Source organism: Delphinapterus leucas, chromosome 2 (genome assembly GCF_059928025.1).
Source record: "Delphinapterus leucas isolate spDelLeu-1000000601 "Yukka" chromosome 2, BTC_Dleu_Yukka2, whole genome shotgun sequence".
Taxonomy (NCBI): Eukaryota; Metazoa; Chordata; class Mammalia; order Artiodactyla; family Monodontidae; genus Delphinapterus; species Delphinapterus leucas.
In genome coordinates this window covers 71,648,469-71,665,465 of record NC_143130.1, presented here as the reverse complement: position 1 = coordinate 71,665,465, position 16,997 = coordinate 71,648,469, and the positions used below count along the sequence as shown (strand labels likewise).

The 16,997-nt window shown below is 44.4% G+C and overlaps 1 protein-coding gene across 3 annotated transcripts in view; it reads left to right on the top strand.

The window, feature by feature from the left end:
- The window catches only part of MAP2K1 (mitogen-activated protein kinase kinase 1), a 79,368-nt gene that overhangs the window by 17,913 nt on the left and 44,458 nt on the right, over nt 1–16,997 (top strand). For all 3 annotated transcript variants that reach the window (XM_089907086.1, XM_089907085.1, XM_022579840.2), the window contains exon 2: nt 16,442–16,652. In XM_089907086.1, coding sequence (XP_089763212.1) covers nt 16,442–16,652 — 211 coding nt within the window. The remainder of the gene's footprint in view (nt 1–16,441; nt 16,653–16,997) is intronic.

Below are 16,997 nucleotides of genomic sequence, written 5' to 3'. Positions count from 1 at the left end.
TAGAGCCAGTGCAGCCTAGGGGTAACCCTGTGTGGTTTTGACTAATAGGATTTAACTTTCAGGAAAAAAAAGAAAAAGAGGGAAGGATGATAAGTATATGTGGAGGGAGAGAAAAAACCGTGGTTAATTTTTCTCTTCATGGTGTACCTTTTGGCTCTTTGGATCTAGAAATCATCTGATTTTGATGTTTCACATATGGCGAATAGATACATAATCCAAAGTCAGGTGTTGAGACCGCCGAAGATTAGTAAAATGTAACAGTAGGTCCAAGTCTGGAGCGTGAAAAAAATAATACTCCTCATTTGTCATAGAAGCTTCAGTGTTCTACGTCTCCTGCCAGCGGACTCGGGGATGCTTGGGAGCTCAGCAGTTGGTGTGCCGTCAACTGGTCTCTGGTCCTCCCTTGTTAGGGGTGGGGCCTATTGTCTGAGTGGGTATTTTTGGGAGGGGCACACATGTCTGGCCAGCCAGAGGGGCCAGTTGATGATGTGCACTGCACTGGATGGTGTGTCTAGCAGGAAGCCCAGCTGTAACAGCAGAAGGTAACCGTTCTCTGCATAGGATTCACCTGTAGTAGGTGGTCAGTGTTTATTGATTTCTTGATTTAAAAATATATCTGTATCTTCCTCTATTTTCTTTACTACGAAGATCTCAAGTCTCTTTAATTTAGGGGAAGAAAGGAGCTACTGATGCCCTGCTCCTCTTTTGATACCATGACGCGCTTCCCCACAGATACAAACTCTGTTCTGGCTCTTAGTGGGTGCTCCTTGCTCTGCAGGAGTGTGATCTGCAGAGGCAGACGGCTGAGGTTGGAGTCCTGGCTCCACCCCTAAGTTGTTGTGTCGATTGGGCTCATTACTTAACCTCTCTCACCCAATTTTATTGCCAATGTTTGGGAGGCTACCCCTCCTTGAAGGCTGAAGTCAGATATTATTTCGACCGTGAAAGTTTGCGTGGTCTTCCTTGGAAAAGCTCCAGTGGGACTGTCCATGAACTACTCAGGAGACAAACCACTTGGGGGGGTGTGTATGTGTGGTGATCTTCACACGAGTCTGTTGTGTTTTACCACCTGCACCGTGAGCTTCTGGAGATCAGGAGTTCAGTCTTGATGCCCCATCTTTAGCCCAGGCCTGGTGCGTAGTAGGTAGTCTCTAAACATGGAATGAATGAATGTCGGTGTTAGCTTACAGAGCTCATGTGGGACAGGAGATTGGCTCCACTGGGCTTTCACTGATATCAAACGCAGTGTTATGTGCATTGAGTTTCTTGATACCTGTGCTTGAATCATTTCTACTTTTTGTCCTTTTTAACTGATTAAGCAAAGCTGGGCTAGTTGGAGACCCCAGATAGGACCAAGAGATGTGGCCTCTGCCTGACTCTGTTGTAGGTAAAGTGCTTAATTCCAAGCCAGCACAAAGAAAGTTGGGAGTATTAATTATGTGATCAAATAGAGTCTAGTTACTAGACTGTAAATGATGATGGTGGGCAGGGATGTCATAAATGTCCTAGGGTCTGGGGGCCTGAAGGAGTTAAAGCTCCTCTCAGAATAGCCCAGGCAGCTCTTAGGAAGTAGCTTCTGAGGCAGGATGTGGCAAACCAGTGAGTAAATGAGAGCCATTCTCCTTTGGAAGAAAAGAAAGTGGGTGGGGAGAAGTGAAGAGGAAGAGCCTGGTGGACAAATCTTTTTTATCTTCTGCTGTTAAGAACATGCTTCTCTTTTGAATGCCAGGCAGAGCCTGCAGAATTTTAACCTAAAGTGACCAAGGTCCAAAGAACGCTTAACAAGGCTGTTTTTGCCGTTGTCTTGTTTTTCTCCACAGCTAATAACTCAAGTTTAATGTGCAGTGGAGTACCATCTTAGTAAATTTTGTTTTCTAATCTTAGTCATTGGCGTATTCTTTAATGCTCTTTGAGGATTCGCAATTAATGTGAGGTGTCATCCACAGTCACACTCTTTTTTAACCAAGAATAAGTTAGAAGAAAGGTATTTTTGTTTGTTTGTTTTAGAAAAGTGTCTTGTTAGTGTGTTCAGCTATTTGTTTCAGAACACACTCTCACTGTGCGTAACAGTCTTTTGTAACACAGGACAAGAGGATGCTTCCATTTAATGCAGGTGAGAGATCTTGTTCAAGGATGGAAGGCTCCAGACCCGGGTTAATTCCACAATCTTGGTGTCTTTTGTTAAGAGCATGGTTATAGATTGGAGGCAAATTATTGACAGAGGGTGCAATTTTGCAAATAAAAATAGCCCTCTGGAATTCAGTAATGTGTATATGAAATGAAATAGGTGAACTGAATTTGTTGAGTTTCAGGCATCACTGGAAAAGCAACCATCATTTATAACTGTATTGCATAGATAGCAATAATGTAAATCAGTGTTGGGTTCAGGAATTGGCTCCAGGACTGTGGTTTGTTATGAGAGAAACACTTCTGTCCTTACAATGAGCTGGTATGCATGATGGACTGGATTTGACTTTACTGTCAAAGGCTTCTGTGAGCCAGTCTTTGGACCAGGTAATGAGAGGTTAATTATCTAAAAGAGAACTCCCCAGTGGACTTTCAAGGACCTGGAAAGCTGAACTCAGCAGTTTTTAGACTTCAGGTTTCTACACACTCTTTCTCTCAAGGAAGCCAATATCTCCTGAGTTGTGCAGCTCTTGATTCTATTTCTATGAAGGTTCCAAACTGGAATTTTTTTTAAATTGAAATATAGTCGATTTACAATAGTGTTAATTTCAGGTGTATAGTGTAGTGATTTGGTTTTTTGACAATTATATTCCATTATAGGTTATTACAAGATATTGAGTATAATTCCCAGTGCTATACAGTAAAGCCTTGTTGCTTATCTGTTTTAGGTATCGTAGTTTGTATCTGTTAATCCCTTATTCCTGATTTGTCCCCTCCCTTCGGTCACCATAAATTTGTTTTCTATGTCTGTGAATTTGTTTCTGTTTTGTATATAGATTCATTTGTATTATTTTTTAGATTTCACACATAAGTGATATCATATAGTATTTGTCTTTCTCTGCCTGACTTCTTTCACTAAGCTTTATATTCTCTAGGTCCATCCACGTTGCTGCAAATGGCAATATTTCGTTGTTTTTTATGGCTGATATTCTACTGTATACACGTACCACATCTTCTTAAGCCAGTCGTTTGTTGGTGGGCAATTGGGTTGTTTCCATGTCTTGGCTATTGTAAAGAGTGCTGCTGTGAACATTGGGGTGCATGTATATTTTCAAATTAGAGTTTTCTTTTTTTTGGATATATACCCAGGAGTGTAATTGCTGGATCATATGGTAGCTCTATTTTTCATTTTTTTAAGGAACCTCCACACTGTTTTCCATAGTGGCTGCACCAATTTACAGTCCCACCAACAGTGGGATGGAGCCTGGATGGAGTGCTTTTCCCTCTGTTGCAACAACTGATATCTTTCAGGTCTAAACGTGGACATGACATTTTCTCACCTTCACTTTCCCTTCCTCATCTTAGATGGAGTTGTCTTTTTTCTGTTCCCATACCCCACTGTGCCCACCTCACTTTCAGCATTATTGTCTCCCTTACCCTGTAGCTGTTGCTGTACTTGTTAGTACCATTCCCTGTTTTTGGCTTGCACTGTGATATCTCTCTCTGTCTCTCTCTCTATCATCTCTACATCTCTGTCTCCCTGTCTCTTACACACACACACACACTGCCTGGTGAGGGCAGAGACCTTGTCTTCCTCATCTGTACCTCCCTAGCCTCTAGCGTAGATGGTGCCTGTCACATTGTGGATGCTCCATAATGAATCTGCATTGCATTTTCACATCTGTAGACATCACAGCTATAAGCTAGATGTCTACTCCAGTTCCTTATCCCCTGCACTCCTCTAGATTAGAACGGTCTTGGAGACTTATATTCTCATGGTCACTTCTGCTTCTTTGGGGCTCACATTTCCCTTCCTGTGATTTTTCTCTTCTTTTTGCTCTATGTTGAACAAACTTGGAATTTGGCCTCCTTTCTCTGCTTTCCATCAACAGCAGTAAGAACAAAATATACACAAAGCTATTTGTGTGCATGGCAGATTGGACTGAAGGTCTGGGGTGGGGAGGATGTACTATAGCAATAAAGACAACTTAAAATCTAGTGGTATTAGGTATCTTTGGGCTTAAATGACCTTTGCCACTCTGCCATGGTGCATTCTTTTCTTCCTTTCTTGCTGCTTCACAGCCACTCCCAAAAGAAGTCTCTCCCATTTTATTCTGCAACGTGATTCAGCTCTCCAGCTCCACCCCTGCGTGCTGTTCAGGGCTGCTTCTGCCTATGCCAAGGCTCAGAAGCAGGCCCTTTTAAACTATGGGCCAGCCTTCTGGTCCTCTGGTATCCTCTGCTCCGAGGGTGTTCATTCGCACAAACACTTATTTCCCCGCCCTTTACCTTCTTTTGTAAGACTTAAGCAAGCACTATCAGTTTTAGTTTTCATTAAATTTCATTCTCTCTGGTCCATGATGTTACTTCTACCAGCTACCTTTTGACCCCACGAGGCCAACTGCTCTTAATTGGAGAGCCTGACTAGTAGTTTTCCACACTCTAGTTTAAGAAGTTGAGTGCCTAAGTGAGCACTTGGTTGGACCTGGAGCCCTGATCCTGATCTCAGGATTCCCTGAGAGTTGCTAGAAAGTCACCTAGGGAGTGGGATTTTCCCCAGAGGTGATGGGTGCTCAGAGGAGAGGTTTGCTGACCTCTCTTGTGTGTAACTTTGGGCAAGGAGAAGGGCCTAGCTGTAACAAGCATGTTGGTCGTGTATTTAAGGAGGGAAACAGGTCTGGAGAATTGAAAATTTCTCAACATGGACTAGTACTGGAGACGTGTTTTGAGTGCTGTGTTTCTCCTGACTGCATCTTACTGCTCTTAGTTGTGCTTCTGGGCACTAGCTGTTGGTCTTTTTGCCCTGCGGACTCAGCTGTCCTCATGGTTCTGGGTAAGACTGTGGTCACGTTGGGTCCTTTCTCCCTGAAGAGCAAGCTGCACCTCTCATTCACAGAGCAGCATGGACCATTATTACACAGGGAGTTTCTAAAAGGTCTTTCTCTAGAGCAGGGAGTGGGTAGGGTCAAATACATCATCTTAATAAGGCCACAGTACACCAGCTTGTCCTTTCAGGAGCAGTCAGCCACTCCCATTCTGTGGCCACCACCAGACCCAGCACTGCCTTTGTTTTTCTGATGGTGACCACGCGTTTATTGAATTTTCTACCTGGGTTATCCTTGGTGCTTTCTTCCTTTCAGCACTTCCTGCCCCGTCCCTGCCAGCTCTCTTATGCCACCAGACTGTTTACTGCTTGTCCCGTGTGCTTCACCTGGGCAGTGTCCTATTGCTTCCCTTCCCTCCCCAATCAAAATGTATCAGCCGGGCTTCCCCGGTGGTGCAGTGGTTAAGAATCTGCCTGCCAGTGCAGGGGACGCGGGTTCGGGCCCTGGTCCGGGAAGATCCCACATGCTGCGGAGCAACTGAGCCCGTGCGCCACAACTACTGAGCCTGCGCTCTAGAGCCCGCGAGCCACAACTGCTGAAGCCCGCGCGCCTGGAGTCCATGCTCCACAACAAGAGAAGCTGCTGCAATGAGAAACCCATGCACTACAAGGAAGAGTAGCCCCCGCTCGCTGCAACTAGATAAAGCCCGAGCGCAGCAACAAAGACCCAACACAGCCAAAGATAAATAAAAGAAAAATAAATAAATTTATTAAAAAAAAAAAGTATCAGCCTTGGATGTTCCGCTGAAAGAATTTCCTTTTTGGGTAGATTTAATTTGTTGTCCTCTCAGGGATTTTACCTTTTAGCAGAACACAGTTCTTACCTCAAAGGAATGGGTCACTAATGGGTAATTACCTGGTGTTAGGGATGAGCTAAGTGGGAGATTTGTTTAAAGGACATGAGCTCTTCAGCTGATGTGGAGAAAAGATCAAACTTTGGAATTCCAACTCTAGCCTTGGGTAAGTTACTTAACTACACCTGGCCTCCATTTCCATATCTGTAAAATGGGAACAACATGTCTTTTTTGCTGTTGTTTTTTAAACTATTTATTTATTTATTTGGCTGCATTGGGTCTTAGTTGCAGCACGTGGGATCTTAGTTGCGGCATGCAGGATCTTTCCTTGTGGTGTGCCGGCTTCTCTCTAGTTGTGGCCTGTGGCGTGGGCTCAGTAGTTGCAGTGCGCGGGCTCTCTAGTTGTGGCACACGAGGGCTTAGTTGCCCTGTGGCATGTGGGATCTTAGTTCCCCGACCAGGGATTGAACCCACGTCCCCTGCATTGGAAGGCAGATTCTTAACTACTGGACCACCAGGGAAATCCCAACATATCTATTTTTAAATGTTGTGAGGAACAAATGAGTTAATGAGTGTACCATGGCTAGCATTTAGGAAGCTCATCTTTTAACTGCATCTAAATTTTCATTCTTTATCAGACTGTTATATCCCTCTTTTGTCTCTGTTAAGTAAAGGTGATGCATCACTTTTTGTCCTCTGTCTTATCTTTTTTTCTCTCTCTCCAAACTCCATCACTTTTTCCTTTCCTTTTTGTGCTTCTACGGAAGACTGGTCCTTCAGGAATTAATTCACATGTGGCTAATATGAAACAAATTTTGCCCACTGGGGTGGAAGGAACATAGGCTGTCAGTTCTTTCAAGCAACAGTATGACACCCCCTCTCTGATTCAGGATGTTGTTCAGTATTTAAGAAGAGTCTATGTGAGTGGGTGGTCCTGTCACTCCAGAGGTTCCTTTGTGTGTGTGTGTGTGTGTGTGTGTGTGTGTGTGTCTGCGTGTGTTTTTCAGCGTGTCTGTCTGCGGAAACGTGCCGTGGGAAGGTAATTTATATGATTTCAGAAGGCAGTTTGATCCCAAGGACTAAGTGGGGTTTTTTTTGTTTGTTTTCTTAAAGGATAGGAACACAGGATTCTTATCTCTTTTTTTTTTTTAATTTTATTTATTTATTTATGGCTGTGTTGGGTCTCCGTTTCTGTGCGAGGGCTTTCTCTAGTTGTGGCAAGCGGGGGCCACTCTAAATCGCGGTGCGCGGGCCCCTCACTATCGCGGCCTTTCTTGTTGCGGAGCACAGGCTCCAGATGCGCAGGCTCAGTAATTGTGGCTCACGGGCCCAGTTGCTCCGCGGCATGTGGGATCTTCCCAGACCAGGGCTCGAACCTGTGTCCCCTGCATCGGCAGGCAGATTCTCAACCACCGCGCCACCAGGGAAGCCCCTTATCTCTTTTTAATTGAACTCATCCTCTCCACTTTTCATTTGTTTATTGGCTTGGAAGCTAGTTGATTTAAAATGAAATTAAAGATAAACATCTGTCCCAACTCTCATTTTCTGATTTTTTTAACTTTTTTTTGTTTTTTTAATTTGGCCGTGCTAGCTTGTGGGATCTTAGTTCCCTGACCAGGGATTGGACTAGCACCGTTGGCAGTGAAAGCGTGGAGTCCTAACCACTGGACCGCCAGGGAATTTCCTGATTTTTTTACTTTTAAGTTTTATTCCTCCAATACTCTTTGCTTATAATATTCTTACTCCCAGTTCTATACCACTGTCTACATTGTAGACCCTGTTGGAATGCCCTTTCTCCTTTTTTGCTATCTAAATTTTATATGTTCTAGACCAATTTAGGTCTCAAAATCCTATAAAATTTACCCTGATTGCTCAGCACATCCTGAACTACAGAGCCATCTGTGTCCGAAGCCCTTTGTGAGAATTGGGGGAACTGTGGGACTGTCATTGCTCCAGTCTTTTTTGGGAGTGGTGGTGAAACCAATTAAAGACAATAAAGGTAGTATTTAATTACATTGTGCATTTTTTCTAGATTACTTATTTATTGCATGAAAATGCAGGAATCTCATCAGTAAAATGGGGCTAACAGTGGGAATTACGTCATGGTGGTATTAGGCATTTAGGAGCTCATCCATATTTAGCAGAATACGTGGCATACAGCAGGTATACAATAAATCAGTAGTAGTAGGTACTATCAAATCAAATCTTATTAACCAATAATTACTTGACAACAACATAAAATATTAAATATCACTTTTGGTGATTCCAGCATTTTTTTTTTTTTTTTTTACATTGCACTCTCATTTAATCTCTGCAGTCACTTTTTTTTGTGTGTGTGTGGTACTCGGGCCTCTCACTGTTGTGGCCTCTCCCGTTGCGGGGCACAGGCTCCGGACGCGCAGGCTCAGCGGCCATGGCTCATGGGCCCAGCTGCTCCGCGGCATGTGGGATCTTCCCAGACCAGGGCACAAACCCGTGTGGCCTGCATCGGTAGGTGGACTCTTAACCACTGCGCCACCAGGGAAGCCCCTCTGCAGTCACTTTTATTTACCATCACATCATTGTCTTAAACTGCCCTTAGCTGTCTGTATTCCTTTCACTATTTCACTAAGGGTCTTGTAGTGTCAAAATGCATGCATTCTCACAGAAGACCTGGCAAGATGAAACAATTGATTTAGTATCAAAGGAAAAAGCAACGAGGATGGGATAACTGTCAGTGGGGTTTATATGTGGACAAGAAGTAATGACTAGGGCCTCTAACCATACAACACAGGAAGCCAACCACTGTGCTTACAGATGTCTATGGCCTTGGTACTTAGCTGCAGAGTTCTATCCTTGGAATACTACAGGAAGAATCTGATATTAGGATTGGAGAATTTTAACCCTGAAATGGACTTTAAACACCACTTAGCTTAACTCCCCTATTTTACCTATGAGAAAAATGGAGGGAAATTGACTTGTACAAGTTCACAGACCAATTTACCATCAGAGTTGAACCCAGGTCTTCTGCCTCCCAAAGCCTTCACACCTATTTCCCAAGCACAGAGTGTCTGGCAGCCACATGCATGTTTTTTTCCTTTCAAGTAGTTTCATGTGCATTGTGAAAGACCAGCTCTTTACTGACCCAGAAGCAGCAGATTTCCTGTATATATTTCTGGTCCTAGAAGTGGGTCTGGGGGCTACTTTCAAGAACAGTGACTTTGAAGTTTTTCTCATCTACACATCTGTCAGCAAGCTTAGAAGAGTAGGTGCCCAAGATGTGAGCAGCCAGCATCAAGGAAAAAGAAAAAAATACCTCTGCTAAATTCAGTGAAGCACATTATAAACGATACAAGAGAATGGCTGCACTGAAGCATTGCTTCCCATAGCTGCTTTAGAATATAAGCCCAAAGCTAGGCTCAGCACCAACAAGCAGAGATCTACAAAGGTCTACTATTGCTGGAGGAGGTATAGAAAACTTTGTTCTACCCAAGAACTGCCACAGACATGTGATAGAGTTTGGCTGCCATGGAGAGGAGGGGAAGTATATGCTCACAGGGCTTGCTTAAGACTAACGCTGGACAAGAGAGAATTTCTTTACCCCTACCATAAGCCTAGCACTAAATTAAAGTAATTGCAGTCTACCCCTGGAAGAGGGCCAAGAGCATGGAGAAAGACCCCATTCTGTGGCCAGGCATTAAGGACAATTCAAAGCTGAGGGAGGAGTAGGAACACAGAAAAAAACCTATGCAGCTCAGGCTTCACTCTAAGCACGAGATACGACCCATCACTGGAGAAATTTGTAGCCTGTGGTGTTAGCATTAACAAGAAAACCCCGACTCAGCTCAACTTTGACTAATAGCCTAACACACACTAACAGTATGACAGAAGAGTATGTCCATTACCAAGTATAAAGATGATTACCTCAGTCTCTGTTCTATCACAATGTCCAGCGTTTAATCAAAAATCAAGAGAGAAAAAAACCAACCTATTATCAAGAGAGAAGGTAATCAGCAGAACCAGACTTAGAGATGACCCAGATGTTGGGTTTATCAATCAGGGGCTTTAAAATAACCATGATCAATATCTTAAAGTTACACAGCATACATGGACAAATGAGGAATTTCAGAGGAGGTGGAAACTAAAAATAGATTCAAGAAGAAATTATAGAAATTTCAAAGAATATGACATCAAAGGTCCACAGGCTCATCAGCAGGCCGGACAGAACTGAGGAAAGAATCAGTGACTTTGAAGATGAGTCAGTAAAAATTATCCAAGGTGAAACACCTAGAGGACAAAAAAGAATAAAAGGAAATCAGAGCACAGCTTCCAAGACTGATAGATTGATCTGACTATCGAGAGATAACTGAGATTGAGAGAGAGAAAGGAGACAGACAGACACTGACTGGAACTTTTAAAGGAATTGGCTTATGTGATTGTGGAAGCCTGTTAAGTCTAAAATCTTCAGGTTAGGTTGGCAGGCTGGAGACCCATGGAAGAGTTACACCTTGAGTCCAAAGGCAAAATCTGCTGGAAGAATTCCTTCTGCTTCAGGGAGGTCAGTCTTTGTTCCATTAAGGCCTTCAACTGACTAGATGAGGCCCACTCATATTATGGAGGGTAATCTGCTTTACTCAAAGTCTACCAATTTAAATTTTAATCTCATTCCCCCCCGCCAAAAAAAACCAAACAAACCCAAAACCATTTTCGTAGAGACATCCAGAAAAATGTTTGACGAAATATCTTAGGCACTGTGGCCCAGCAGTGTTGACACATAAAATTAACCATCGTATGCCCCCTTCTAGTTACTACCCTCCCCCACCAAAGTGTGATCACTTTTTAACTTTATTTTTATTTGTTTTTTTGTTCTTGGATTTTTTAAAATATTGAAGTACAGTTGATTTACAATGTTGTGTTAATTTCTGCTATACAGCAAAGTGATTCAGTTATGCACATATATTCTTTTCCATTATGGTTTATCACAGGATATTGAATATAGTTCCCTGTGCTACACAGTAGGACCTTGTTGTTGATCCATTCCATATATGATAGTTTGCATCACTTTTTAACTTTATAATAGCCTAGATCAGTTTTGAATTTTACATAGAGGCAATGACATCGTATGTATTCTTTTGCATCTGGCCTCTTTCACAGAGCCTGTGTACATAATCCTGGAATTTTATTGCCTAGTTAGTTAAGCAGCCCCTCGCGGAGTGGCCTATAGGGTTGAGGTGTGAGAGGGTATAAGCCCCTTTCCACCATGTTGTCTGGGGCTGTCCCTGGTTGGCACACCTACACTCTCTAACACAGATGGGCTAGTTTAGTTGGAGTCTGGAAGTTGGTAAGCTACACCTTCGGCCCCCTTGCCTTCCTCGTTCAGGCCCATTCTCCTTTCCTTTCTTATTACTCTTTGTAACGCCTCCCATCTCCTGCTGTCCGTGGTTTGACTGTGTAGAAACCCCTGATGCCAGTTCTTATCTTTTCCTCACATTCTCCCCCTCTCCCCTCACCCACCCGGTTGAAGCTCCTCAACCTGAATACACCCTCAGCCTTATTCTGCACCTCCTCAGCTGGCTGTCACATTGGCAGACTTCCTTAGAGACATCTAGACAAACTCCCCACCCTACTCCCCATATACTTTTTTTTATGGGTATGGAAACAATGGACCAGAAAAGGAGGTAAGTCCCAAGATATCTCAGATGGGAATGGTATAGGGTGTAGATCAAAGGGTTGCAGCCTTAGTCTCTGGGTGCTGTTCCCTCTTAGCTTGGGTCTTTCTGCCTTTCCTTCCCTCTTTCTTCCCTGCCCTCTTGCCAAATGCCACAGGGAAGGGAGAACTTCACAACTCCTGGGCTCTCTGGTGAGGAGACCCGCCTGCACTGGGACCCATTCTCTCCTTCCAGCACAGTGATGTGTTGTCATCCCCTGCTCTTCCCTCTGTGCTTCCTCCCAGTGGAGGTGGGGCCTGCCACCTGTAGCAGCCTTGCTTAGGTTGGTGACAGACAGCTGGCTGGTGTTTGGCATGCATTTGTGGCCCATTCCTGTTTGGTGTGTGGCAGTTTGAAGACCCCATTCCTTGGTCTGGACATCACCTGTCTCCCCCTTCAGTCATTCCTTTAGGTCAGCTTCCTGTTGCAGTGACCATCAGAGTTGGATGTGGCAGTGTTGCGCCTTGAAAGGAGCTCTATTTCAGGAGTCGGGAGACCTGCCACCAGTAAGCTGTGTGACTTTGTCCTTTCTGGACCTCCGTTTCCTCACTTGTAAAATAGGTTGGATAGGGTGGTCTTTAAGGTCCCTCTCTGCGCTGCATTTTATACTGCTCCTTGATTTGAGCCATTGAGCCACGAATGAAAGATTCCTGCTGTGGTAGTGTAATTAGGCTGAGCAGATGGGTGAGATGAGAGAGAGGGAAGGAGAAGTTCTTGCCCAGGATCATCCTTTCCCTACCCATTTCATTGTGCCTTTCTGGTGTTTTCAGAACACAAATGACAACTTGTGTTTTTCTCCAAGTTCCTTGTTTTTCCTCTGCGTTCCCATTTCAAGCCTATAATCTTGTATCTGGATGAACTTGTGTTTACTGTAAGACAGCCCTGGTGCAGAATTCATGTTACAGCATGTTGTTTCCTTTCTGCTGTGGGGAATGTGATGGGGGTTGGAGCCATCAAAGCTGGTCCCTGGAGAGGGCTGTGTGTGTCAGAGATGTATTGTGCTGGGCTCCAGTTTCTTTTCTCAATCCCTAGTTCTGATTTTGCTGATTTCAGTTAAAACCAAAGATTGTGAAGGAGGCCAGTTCTTGTCCTCTGAGTGTTGGAGATTTGTGGTGTGGTTGAGGGGTGAGGGGCCACTCTCTTCCTGTTTCCTTTGCTTGAAGCATTTCACCTTGCGAGGGCACAAGTGAGCCTTGTTGAACACCATCCACTCCCTGGGTGAAAGGAAGCAGTACTGAATACCGATACCTCATTGATTGATTTCTTTTTAATGAGTCATGAAAGTCATTTTGATGCCAGAATTTTCCTTTCACCTTCAGATAAAATCTTTTGTCTTTCATTCCCTGAAAAATTTTTAGGGGGTTTTAATAATTATTAAATTACAGGAAAGACAGTAATTTTTGAATCCTGCTGTTGCTGCTGTGGCTTCTCCTCATCTTCCAACCCACTCCCACCTGCCTTAACATTTGTGTAGAAATGTGTCAAAATTCCAGGGTTTCGTCCCATTAGTTTTTTATTTTGATCCTCTCCTGGTGAAGTAAGCATCTTGTTACCCCATTTTACAGAAGAGAAAACAGATGTCGAGTTAAATGACTTGTTCATGGTCACACAGCTAGTTGTCTTCCAATTTGGGATAAGAATCCAGGATTCCTGATTACTGATGACTTGTTAATTTGGCAACTCTGTCCCCCCACCCCCCCATTAGGAAAGCCTTGCCACCATAAGTGTCTCTTCTCTCCCTGGCTCCACCCTCTGAAAGCACAAATTAGAAGCCAGTTCCTTAGCTGATGGGGTAGGCGGTTGGACCATGGAGCATAGGAGAGGGGTGGGGAGGAATGTGGCACAAAGCCCAGACTTAGGGTTTTTTCCCCCCGAAGGTGGGAGAATTCCTTCTTTCTGCGGAGTCAGGAAAATGAGCAGAGTCAGCATCCCTCCCACCTTCCCACCATCCCAGCCCCCCACCACCCCCAAATGGGTGTAGTTTCTTGCGGCCAGTGTTACTTGCAAGGCAGTTGTTCAGATTGATGTACAGGGGAGACAGGATTGCATCTGGGGCAAAGGACTCTTCCTGTAGGTACACCATTTTCATGTCTGATTGAGCCCTGGTGTGTTACGAGCTCCACACTAGGATCTTACCCATGTTTGCAAGTTGCCTCCCTTGGACGTATTGAACTTTTTGAAGAGGTAATATAGCATCATGATTAAGGTTAGAGATTCCCTCTGCCCAGGTTTGAATCCTGGCTCTGCCGCTTAGATGTGCGACCTTGGACAAGTTACTTCACCTGTCTGTGCTTGAGTTTGCTATGTGTTGTAGTCGTAAGGTTGTGGGTTAAATGCATTAATGCACGTAAAACACCTAAAAAAGTACAGTGTTGTAAGGAGAGTGATTGTCCTTTCATCTAGCCCTCCTTCCCTCTCGCCCTCGTACACATTCAGTGTGATGTGTGATTGTGTGTGTGTGTGTGTGTGTGTGTGTGTGTGTGTGTGTTCTTGACAGCAGCTTTTTGGAGTCTGCATTTCCAGTCAGACTGCTGAGCCCTCCAGGCAGCTGTAACCTCATCCAAGTTTTAGCTGTAGGGTCTGTCTGTATTTGACATGTGTTTCTAAATGTTGTCATCAATGGGCTCCTTTGTGGAGAGACCTTAGAGAAGGGAAACCAGAGGGTGTGCACTGTGCACTCCCAGCCGCACTGGTTCCAGTCCCCACACCTGAGGGACTGTGGGTAGCAGTGAGACTGAGTTCAGCCTTTTAGCAGGATGAGAATATTGACCAGCTGTCTTAGTCTGCTCAGGCTACATAACAAAATGCCATAGACTGGGTGGCTTAAACAACAGAAATTAATTTTCTCATAGCTCTGGAGGCTTGAAGTCCAAGATGAGGACTGGTTGGGTTGCCAGCATGGTTGGGTTTTGGTGAGGCCTCTCTTCCTGGCCTGCAGGCAGCTGCCTTCTTGCTGTGTCCTCGCATGGCCTTTCCTAGGAGTGTGTAGGGGGAAGGCCACCTCTCTTATAAGGCTATCAATCCTATCTGATTAGGACTCTACCCATATGACCTTATTTAACCTTAATTACCTTCTAAAAATCCTATCTCTAAATGTAGTTACATTGGAGGTTAGGGATTCAACTTACAAATTTTGGGGGGGACCAGGCACCAGGCTTCTTCCCCCAAGAGTTACCCAGTGAGGAAGGTTGGGAAAGTCAGCCTTGTGTCCTCTTTGGCCCCATGTACTGTGTTATTTGTAAGGCACTATTGGATCCTCCCATACCCTGGGGAGGCATTGGGTCTCCATCTCCTTGCCTTCTTAAGGTTTGGAGTGTGAATGAAGAGTGGAAGATTATGCTTGCTCCTACCCCGAAGCTCAGAAATGGTGTGTATATTGAGGGAAGGGGGTCACCAACATTCTGATGTGTAATGATTGCCTGTCTTGTCACCTGTGTTGTTTGTTTAGACTAGGGACAAAAGTCAAATGAAACACGGTGGAATCTCTCTTTACCACCCTTCTCTTAACAAGCTCCCAGGAGTAATGAACACCTCAGTTCTTTATGTAAAACACACTAGTAGGCTGCTGTCTGCCATACCCACTCACTCCGGCGCCCACTGGTTGAATTATGTGCTTACCAAGAGCTGGTTTGTTCCGAAAGTCATTTGTACAGTTGTAGCTGGTACTGTAATTAAGCAATGTATGTATTTAAATATCAGAGAAACTGATGAAATACGACTGCAAACGAAGTGGTTTTCTTTCTTTTTTTTTTCCCCCACCTATGAATACTAGTTAAAAGCTGTGGAAATACTCAGTGAGTCCAGGTCACTAAAAAAATTACTGTCAGGAACTTCCCTGGTGGCGCAGTGGTTAAGAATCCACCTGCCAGTGCAGGGGACATGGGCTCGATCCCTGGTCCAGGAAGATCCCACATGCCGCGGAGCAGCTATGCCCGTGCGCCACAACTACTGAGCCTGCGCTCTAGAGCTCCTGAGCCACAACTACTGAGCCCGCGTGCCACAACTACTGAAGCCCGTGTGCCTAGAGCCCGTGCTTCGCAACGAGAGAAGCCACCGCAATGAGAAGCCTGTGCACTGCAATGAAGGGTAGCCCCCTCTCGCTGCAACTAGAGAAAGCCCACGCACAGCAACAAAGACCCAACACAGCCACAAATAAATAAATAAGAAATGGTAATTAAAAAAAATACTGTTAAATTAGGTGAGCATTAAAATTGGGGGAAGTCATCAAACTCTTAAAGTTTTATTCTGAGATTACTCTGTCTACATTTTTATGCTAAAGAATCAGTATTTGGAAATTATAGACATTGTATTCTCTTCTGGTTTATGTAAGAAAGATGATGTGGGGCTCTTAAAGAGAGGGTCTCGCCTTGTGTTAGCAGGTGGGTGAATGAATGCACTTTCATATGTTTTGCAAAAATAAAAATTTAGGTGTATCCTTTTTGCTCTATTTTGATTGACGTTGTTCCTGATCTGATCACAATGGAAGGGAGGGTTTCTACTGTGATTCAGTTTAGAGCCTGTTTTGATAATGTGCTTTGGTTTCAATTTAGTGGTTTTAGGAAATAGATTTTATTTTGTATATGGTGTTGTTAAAACCAACACTAGTGGGTCTTTTGATACTGGGGTTTTAAAACAAATTAAGGTGGCTCACTCTGGATTTTAGTAGATTCTGCAGTTCGTCTCGTAGGCTCATAGCATACTGAGAGAGAACTAATTCCCCTATTTTACAAATGAGGAGAGCAGGCCTTGAGAGGGGAAGTGTGTCTGTGGTGAGTTGTGTGGGGTGGCGGAGTGCAGGGGGTAGAGCCACAGCAGATGGGACCTTCCCCCAAGCTTCCTCGATCAGTTCTCTCTCTGGCCCCAGAGCTGGAGCTCTCCACAGCAAGGGTGCTCCTCTGGGTGGACTTCTCTGATGACAGTGTTGACCTGTGCTTCCTACTTTGGGACAGGACCAACCTGGAGGCCTTGCAAAAGAAGCTGGAGGAGCTGGAGCTCGATGAACAGCAGCGGAAGCGCCTTGAGGCCTTCCTTACCCAGAAGCAGAAGGTGGGAGAACTGAAGGATGACGACTTTGAGAAGATCAGTGAGCTGGGTGCTGGCAATGGAGGTGTGGTGTTCAAGGTCTCCCACAAGCCATCCGGTCTGGTTATGGCCAGAAAGGTGAGGCCACTTTAAAAAAAAAAAAAAAAGACTGAATCAAGCTTGCCTTGGTGAACAGGTAATTGGATTACCTTTTAGAAGACCTGGGGGCCTGGAGACAAGGGTAGAAAGAAGACTGACTTTTCATTCAGTACCCTTTTGTGCTGTTTGAATTTTGAACTCATGTTACCTATTAGATTATAGATAAACACACTCATGATGTGTTAGGGTATTTATCCTGCTGCCCAGACTGGAAAATAACAGCAAGTGACCATTTGTTAGTTTTCTCTGTGCTCTGGAAAGAAATCTGAGATGCTCGTTTGCCATTTATCAAGAGCAGAAGCTGCTTTCATTTACCCAGCCCCA